The sequence below is a fragment of the Triticum urartu genome, chromosome 1A, assembly GCF_056163025.1.
Source record: "Triticum urartu cultivar PI428250 chromosome 1A, HENAU_Tu73, whole genome shotgun sequence".
NCBI classification, from domain to species: Eukaryota; Viridiplantae; Streptophyta; class Magnoliopsida; order Poales; family Poaceae; genus Triticum; species Triticum urartu.
Window position 1 is genome coordinate 491,322,113 of NC_141873.1, and position 9,132 is coordinate 491,331,244.

Sequence of the window (9,132 nt, forward strand, 5' to 3'; positions counted from 1 at the left end):
TTGCAAGATATTTCTCATATAACACGACCTAGTGGAGTACCCAAACAAACACTATTGAGCTCTTTTCAGTAAAAAAAAGTACTATAGTGATGATGTTATGGTAAGTGTAGAAATGACTATTTTGCAGCGTATAGACTTGTTTATGCTTCCACAATGTCAAGAATAGACATGTTACGTGTTTATTATTATACTTGGTACATGGTTCACTTGTTTGTATTAGGGAGTGGCTCTGCTAATATTGTTCTTGTCGAACTCATGACCAGTTTTTGAGTGATTAAAATGTCCAGCAGCTTTGAGGGTTCAACACATGATTTTATCATAAGATATGCTCTTTTCTTATTTGTACATACGATAAGCTATTTGAAAATGGCAAGTTTTATAAAGGATGGATTTCTATTAGGACAATTATGTAAATAATTGTATTGCTTAATTCCGCCGGTTGTTACGAATCTCTAGAATGCACTAGAGTTATTTTCCTGTACAAGATAAATAATATTTGTATAATTTGTTCATTATTGCTAAGTTAGGATTATCCACAAAATAGTTGGCTTATCTGCCATTTCCAACATAGAAACATACTTTAGGTTGCCTTTTGCGATTAATGTCATATCTTCTCTATTTATCCTTCCTTGTAGTGTGTGTAGCACACAGTCAGATGGTGGTTGTTTATGTATATTTATTTGAACAGCTCATGATTCATTTTTTAAGTATGAATGTATGGCACATACATGGACTTGCGCTAACTGAATCATATTTGCTACGTCTAAACTCTCCCAGGACAACAAGCTCGACGAACAAGAAGCACTGCATCTGGAGGCAACTGTTGTGTGCTGTCAAGATAGCAACGTTCATGCAGTTTTTAATGGCAATGCTTGTTGAGCGATGATTATTATAGTCCTTTAGACTTACCCTTGCCCGTCATGTACCAAAGTTGATGCAGTTTTCGCTAGCAATACTTGATCCTGTGATATGAGTGTCTTCTGTGTTATGCCCGGGATGTTACAGTTTGACATGTACTAAAAAATGCGGCGCTGATAGTCCAGTTTGACATGCACTCAAGTATTTGTTTTTGGAATGGTTCATTTTAACATTTATGCTATTTCTTGTGCCTGGTATGGTCCAGCTTACACGTACTCACATATTAGTGTGTGATGGTCATGTTCAAGTTTCTTGCATAATTAGTTTACATATGAAGGGAGGGAGCAGGAATGAGCGTTGTGAAGATATGGCATAGGTACTACAGTATTTACTAAGAACAAAACGTTTGGACATGAAAAAAGTGAAGGTAGTTACTGCAAAAGTATCTTTTACATCTAACTAGTAGCAGGGGGGTTTTCATAAAATACACATTAAGTGGCCTAGGATCCCCCACTTGAATCTGTACCATCCACAATGGATCCGACGGCCCATATTCGTTTTTCTATTTTTGCATGACAAGCCATTCTTCTATTGTAGTCGCTCCCTGAACTAGCCCCTATTTAGCCAATGGCTCTTAATAATTTGAACTGTCATTTGATAGTAGTTAGGATGAATTGTCATTTGTTTAAGTAGATGGCGCTACATGTGTGGTAAGCTCACCACTAGTTAGAAGTGGTGACAACACCTTATGCAGGTTGCAACCAAAAACCATGTCATATGTGCGCCTAATACAATGCGGGCAACCAAACGCCGGGTTAAAAATGGTTGTCTCATGCAACTAGGAGCATGCGGGCAACCAAACTATATGCATCTGGGGTTTTTTGGCCTGCATCCCCTCAAACCAACTCAATAGAGCCAGACTCGTCGGACCAGGCTGAATCGGCAATGTAACCAAACACGCCCTAAGGAACTTCTCAGCGTCGCGTCTTTGCCAGGAGTGGAGTGACAGGCTTACAATGTGGAGCAACAAGAACTGCCAAGTGCTAAGCAATGAAGGGTTAGACTGACGTTAATCAACAGAAACAACAACCAAGCAAGAAAAACTGTAGTTGTTCCTCTGGGCAAAATTTATCAGAAAACAGAGTCTAACAGGCTCGAAACTCTATCTGATCAGTGATTGCGCACGCTGCAGACGCTGGCTTTCCTTCAACTTCTCCTTTGGCGACAGTTTGTCGCCGATTAGTGTAACCTTCCAGCAATCAGCTTGGAGGACGAAAACTGACCCAGCTTTCGGCACAACTGCAGGTTTCAAAGTGAGCTTCTTAGAAAGCAATCCCATTAGGTCTAGAGTAATTAACACTAGAATTCATGACTACAAACAACATAGTATAACGGCAAGAATCAGTCTATGGGGAGAACAGTTCCATTGAGCGAGTAAGATACAATGTTTTGAGCAAGAAGCTGAACAACCCTGTCCGCTTGTACGTACTTCTGCCATGAAAATTTCAAGTGTGGACCTCACCAGAAAAACAAGTATGCGTTTCATTGCAGTCTCTTAGAGCACGGATCATATGGATAGAGAGTTACAGTAAAATTATTTAGCACGATCAATGGGAAAAGGAAGTATCATATTAGCAGTAGAAAGGAAAATCCAACACAAGATTGTAAGTTTGTAACAGCCCTATATTACCGAACAAAAAAAAAGATTGTAGAAGACATGCTCTCAAGCAAACTATACATCACTTCATCCAAGCCTGTCCAAAGTATTGCATTACGAACTGCGATAGTAGGTACCTCGGAAGCGGTTGTCCTCTGATATAATTCCAAAAGTCTCTGCAGTGTCACGAATCATGATGCCACTTACACCTTGATATGAGGCTGCTTTGCATTGTGCCACTGCGAATGACCAAAAGAAAACACAAAAACAATGACAGGATCAATACAGGCAGTCTAATAACCCAGTATGCAACTATGCAAAGTATATGAATCACCTATTATAAGCGCCCCATGAAGATCTGCTGAAAGGAGGTTTTCCGACAATTGCTTTTTCCTATAAAGAAAACAGGGAATATCAATACCTCATACATTGTACTGAAAAGGCATAATAAAGGGTTAGCCCAAATCTGGGAAAGGTTAAACTGATTACATTTCTTGAATTTGATTGTCCAAAATTTCAAATCATTAATCTTTCAGAACTCTATTTTGTATAATTCTATACAATTACAGCTTAATTAAGCTATTTTTGAGGCAATCAGATGAATACCAACAATCTGGTCCCTACAGTCAATAAGTTTCCATACAAATATCATTTTTGGGTGGGCTCGGTCTTACTAACAGCATAAAGCCTGTGAGTTACTGTACTGTGAATATTAGTCAAAACAAACTGATAATTAAAGAGTAGTACAGCTGTACAAATATACCAATTCAATATATCAGTAGTTGGATCCTTCAAAAGTAGACACCAATTACAAAAGATCTAAAAACAATTAAGTCGTATATTTAAAAATAAGAGACAAATAACAGCAAAAGATCCAAAGACCAAATGCCTTTTCTTTTACAAATTGCAGTCTTTACCTCATAATTCAACAGTTGTTGTGCACATTACCAGAGTTTACAAATGTTTGCACATATACTAGATTATGTACCAAAAAGTTGGGTTTTTACCAGGGCCTTAATTCTTATACTGACCCAATCTGTGAATTGACATCTCAGACCCAATCATGAGTGCCTGGGTGCCACGTAAGTATGAGGTGACTTTACAAATATGGGTCCACCTATAGGAGTGATCCAGTTTACTTGTTTTCTGATAAGACATAGAAACTAGCACACTGATCTAAAGACATGTAACTAACATTTTTTTTCAAAAAGGAGGCAAAAGATTTGCCTCATATATTAATTAAGGAGAGAAGAGGTTTTACAAATATCCCACAAACACCACATGACAAGTACTCTCGCCATACAATTTTCCTTAGGTGTTTTGCCCCCGCGGTGGACCACAAATTGGCCTCGTTCAAGATGTTGGCTAGCAAGATTGGCGGTGGAGCACTCTTGTGACGGAAAACACACGCGTTTCTCTCATTCCATATAGTCCAGGAGACAAGCATGGTGAAGGAGGCCAAGGCCTTTCTATCGGGGTTGCTCGTGTCGGATCTTTCGCCCAAGACAAACATGTAACTAACATTCACGGAGTTAATAACATCTCAAGCATGTTATTTATGACTAGTCCAGCCTACTTTGGCATCCTGTACGTATTTACGAGTCAAACAGTTCACATGTGTACACAAAGGGACATGATCCTGAGTCCACATATTTGGCCACGTAGGTAAGGAGCATTATTTTTTAAAGAAAAAAGTCCATTTTACTACCCTGAATAAAGTGGGTGGTTCACTTTACCCCCTGATCTATTTTTCGGCTTCTTTTACCCCCCAAACAAAATCAAACCGGACAAAACACCCCCCCCCCCGGCTGGTTTTTCTCCACCCGCTGCTGATGTGGCACTAGTCAACGGCGGTTTTGACCTGGGTGGGGCCCCCTTGTCAGGTTTCTCTCTCGCGCGCGCGCGCGCGGGCGCACGCCCGAGGCCTTCGTCACCGCATCGCCGCCATGGCCGACCTCGTCCTCGTGCCCACCGCGCTCCCCGGCGCCTAGACCACACGTCCATCTTCTCTGTCGTCGTCCACTACTTCGCCTGCGTCACCGGATCGAAGCCAAGGAGCGCCAACGCCATCGCCCATGTTGTCTTCTTCCTCGGACCACCGCCAGCAATCCTCTTTGATTTCGTTCGGCCTACTACCCCTAAGCTTTCACCGGGCCTACGGGCCTCCACGGTGAGCTCCGCGAAACCCCTTTTCTCCCCGCTCCAATATGTCACTCCATCGCTCGCTGCCATCGGAGGCGAAGCTCGTCGCCGCCGTTTGCTTCGCCGGCGCGCTCACAGCTGCTGCCGCTCACGTCCGAGCACACCTCTGTGCTCAGCACCTCCGCAGCCGCCTGTACAAGCCCTCAGCCCGTCCAACCGTGCCTCTAGTTTCGAATTCACTGTTTAGCCGTCGTCCCCGTGCTTCGGCCGCCATGGCCGAACCGCCGGAGCTCCGCTCCCGAGCGTGCTTACCCGCTCCCTCTGCAGCCTTAACCGCCCAGCGGGCGCGCCCGCTCCTGCCCAGACCGCCCGTCGCCCGCGCTTCTGCCTCTCCGCAGCCGCACACGCCCGCCCGTGCAGCCCTGCCCGCTGCCGCAGCTGCTGCTCGCCTGCCGCTGCGTCCCAGCTCTACTCACCGTTGTCGCTGCACCCGGCCACCCCAACCGCGCTGGCCTGCGCCCGCCGCTGGCTGCCGCACCCCCCACGCCGCCTCTAGCTCTGGTCGAGCCCGCCAGCGCCCTCTCTGTGCAGGCGTGCACAGCCAGAGAGGCCGGCTGGCTCTCTACCAGTGGGGCCCGGCCCCAACTTAACTTGGGGGCCTAATCCCCCTTTAGTACTAACCCACCCACCACTAGTCTACTCTATGACAGTGGGGCCCACAATTTTTAGACTGAGTTAAATAATCTATTAACTAGAGAGAGAGAGAAACCTGACAAGGGGGCCCCACCCAGGTCAAAACCACCGTTGACTAGTGCCACATCAGCAGCGGGTGGAGAAAAACCAGCCCGGGGGGGGGGGGGGGGGGGGGGGGTTGTCCGGTTTGGGTTTGTTTGGGGGGTAAAACAAACCGAAAAATAGATCAGGGGGTAAAGTGAACCACCCACTTTATTCAGGGTAGTAAAATGGACTTTTTCCTTTTTTAAACATAATAATCTGGTACTATGTACAAACATTTGCAAATCCTCCTAATTTGCGCTACATGCGTTGAATTAAATGGTAAAAACAATGTATAAATTGCAAGCCTTTTTATCTTTCCTAGTAAAAGCAAATAGTGTGGAGATGTAAATGAGGCCTGAAAGTAACAGAAAGAAAAGACAGTGAGGGATCCATACGGAGTACTTTTTGTAAGCTCTCGCATATAGTCTTTCCACATTTCATGCATTGGCTTATAGAGGTCAAACCTGGAAGAATAAGAATCACATGTAAAAACTGCATAAACTCCAAAGATACCCCATCTGGGGATTTTAGCAAGGATATAAATATTTCAGTCATATCATGAAAATGTGATGATAAGAGAAGAAAACTTATACTAAACCTGAACAAGGATTACCTGCGGAATGTATCATGTAAATCAAATGACCCACATTTCTTATGTTGCTTCAGTGACATGTGCCTTTTTGATCGCTTCGAGTGGATCAACAAAGATCGTGATTGTGCATCCACTAATATAGGACCCCTTTGAACATAGTTATCCAAAAGAATCCCTCTATCCAACTTTAACTTTTTCGATCCCTTGGAAATTTTCCCGGCTTCTCCACCTTTCTGAATTATATCATATATGACACTTTGAACTACGTCTGTGCTGTCGGGATCCTACACCAAAGTTCACACAACAAATATTAAAGGATATTTCGAACCATATAAAGTTACATTTGAGACCATAACACATACCATGGGTACTTACCGCATAGTCATCTTGGGACAAATTTTCATGAAGAGCAAATGAAATCTCAGAGTATATAGGGTTGATTTCTCCACCTAAAAGGTCAAAAAAGCTATCAGTTAATTTCAGGACAAAGTCACACGCACACACAGATATAGGTTTACCTGAGGAGGCAGAAGGCTTTTGTTGATTACTGGAGTTTCCTTGAGCTGAGAAGCAGCAGCAGCAGTATAAGACAAAGGGGACGTATATAAAATGTGCACTAATGAAATGGAGAATGGTGAACAAAAACAAAAACCTCTAAATGTAGGCAGCTGGCCAGAAGTTCGAGGAGTGGATTCAGGAGTTTTTCCTTTCCTCCGTGCATCAAACTTGGGCTTGGGAGTACTCTCTTTGTTCTTCGGGCACTTGGGCTGTTCATCTTGCAGCTTCTTAGCTTTAGCTGCTGCATACCGTTGTTGAATAGCTTCTAAGGTTCGTTTCTTCTGATCAGAAATAGTTGACATTGATCCTACGCCAGATCTGAGATTAAAGCAAGCTAAAAGCAGTGGTGGGGCCAGGAACAAATCATAGGGTGTGCCACCTTAAAAAAATCGACATCACACGAGTAATACGAAATTGACCAAACGAGCAATATAAATAGTTTAATCATGTCTCACAGCAATAGAGTTCACTATATATGTTTGAAATTTGCAACTACCAACTAGCTCTCAAGACTGAACATTGAAGTAGTATTGGAAGTCTGAAAGAGTAGTTTCTAATCACACTAACGGACTAACCAGGGAGCCATGATTAAAGCAAACCCCGGGCGAATTTTTTCCATTAACATGGAAAAACTTTGGCACTTATAGTTATAGGTTATAGCACCCCCAAAATATCCCATAACATTCCAGAAAAATACCTAGTTTGAAAAACATACAAAATAAAGCTCGATTTCTCAATAAATCTAGAATTTAACCCCCAGTGCTTAACAATCTAATAAGAAAAGAAACTACAAGTCATCTAGACATGTGACAATCAGACAATGCATACACCAATTTCTATTTCTGCAAAATGAATCAATTCGAGTTCCATCAACAGATTACACATACTCACACAACGCTGTATTCCATTTTAATTTCAGTTCAAAATTTAAATCATCTATGCACTGTGACAATCAGATAATGCATACATCAATTCACCAAAGACAAAACTACCAGCAAGAAATTTACCAGCGAGAGGAGGGGCGCCGCGGCAGCAGTAGGCACCAGCAGGCCACACAGTAAGTAACACACAGCTGGTGGCGAAAGAATCACGGGGCCGGGGCGCAGCGGAGGAGGCCGTTGTCGGCTGCTCTGCTCGTTCAGCCGTTCAGGTCTTCAAGGTGTCACTGCTCTCCAGATGTAATGGACAAGACGGCAAGACTGCTCGGAGTTCTCACCGGAGGTTGCCAGGCACCGGCGCTCCGCGGGCCGCCGCCGAGCGAGGGTGAGGACGGGGGATGGGGACAGGCGAGCAAGAGCAAAGGGAGGGGTATCGAGCCGCCGGGACCCGGGGCAGTAGTGGAGGCGGGAGGCGGGGCAGCCGGTGGTGAGGACGGAGGGTGGGACTGGGGAGCAAGGGGAGGTGCGAGGCGGCCAGGCGGGGCGCCCGTCGTGGAGACGGCGGCGGAGGGGGCGGCGTTCGACAGGGCACGGCCGCACGGTGACGGTCTGACGAGCCGCCAGGGCTAATAGGAATCGCCTACAGACGACGACAAGCGGGCCGGCCCATTAGTGCCGTTTTTTCGTTGCGCGCTGTACGTTCACTCTGCTCAGTTTTCTTCCGGTTCTTTGATTTTTCATCATCTGTTTTCTTCCGTTTTGCCTTTTTATTTTACTTCTGGTTTTCTCATTGTTTTTATTTTGGAAAACGTTTATTCTAAGCTGACTGAACTTTGCCTGGCTTAAACCGCACCACTAGCCGTCTGATGCACTTTGATCGCGTGATGCCAGCCGTGGACATAGTTGATGTCCACACCCCCACGTGTCCCCACGGGTCCCATCAATCGCTCTCTTATCTTCTTATCCGTCTCTTGCAGCAGGTTATCCTTATCGGTGACGCCTGCTGCAAGCACCCATCATGATGCGATGCGGAGCCATGCTGTGGTAAGCAGTGGGCTGCCCATCTTGCTATGAGCAGTGGGGCTTCCTTACTGGCGACGCCTGCTTCAGAGCAAAACGGAAAGGGAGGTATGTCCTTGTGGAAAGTGTGGTGTTGTAACCGATGGCGTACAATGACAGCAAAATTTTGGCGCTGACGTCACTGCCGCATCTTCCGCTTCATCTCAGCGACAGTGTTGCAATAGAGTTTCGTCAGAGTTGCAATGAGCTTTGTCAGAGTCGTCGGTGCTGCGTTGGCGTTTCGCCGGAGTTGTCGGTGCTACGTCGGAGCTCCGCCGGGGCTGCAATGGAGTTTCGCCAGACACCGATGGTGCTGCCATGAGAGCTACAAGCTTTTGTTGGATGCCATTAGTGTTGTATTAAAGCTGCCACGCGCTGAATGATGTTGTGGCCTTGCTACGATCGTATGGCCACCAGCACACAAATCTGACGGTTGGTTAGGCGGATGACTCAGCCGCCTTTTATTTTTTGTTTTTTCTTTCTTCATTATACTTTGATTTTCTTTTTTGTTTCCTTCTTGGTTTCCTTTGTTTTTTTCTTTGCTTTAATTTCTGTTTATTTGTCGGTTATTGTTGTGTTATTTGTTAATACATGTCTACTTTTTTCTCAAT

The 9,132-nt window shown here is 44.8% G+C and overlaps 1 protein-coding gene across 4 annotated transcripts; it reads right to left on the reverse strand.

Annotated features, from left to right (window-relative positions):
- Nucleotides 1-1,806: 1,806 nt before the first annotated feature.
- On the reverse strand, nt 1,807-8,122 carry LOC125521383 (ribonuclease MRP protein subunit POP4). Of its 4 annotated transcripts, XM_048686443.2 has the most exons (9): nt 7,592-8,115; nt 6,679-6,891; nt 6,545-6,589; nt 6,402-6,475; nt 6,048-6,310; nt 5,830-5,898; nt 2,850-2,908; nt 2,653-2,754; nt 1,807-2,157 (listed from the first exon to the last, which is right to left on the reverse strand). In XM_048686443.2, the coding sequence occupies exons 2-9, from the start codon at nt 6,884-6,886 to the stop codon at nt 2,021-2,023; spliced, it is 957 nt and encodes a 318-aa protein (XP_048542400.2). In that variant the 5' UTR covers nt 6,887-6,891; nt 7,592-8,115; the 3' UTR covers nt 1,807-2,020. The 4 variants fall into 4 exon arrangements, with proteins under 4 accessions (XP_048542400.2, XP_087382641.1, XP_087382640.1 ...); XM_087526515.1 differs by having other exon boundaries at nt 6,402-6,589; nt 6,679-6,918; nt 7,592-8,122; XM_087526514.1 differs by having other exon boundaries at nt 6,402-6,589; nt 6,679-6,902; nt 7,592-8,121.
- Nucleotides 8,123-9,132: the final 1,010 nt, after the last annotated feature.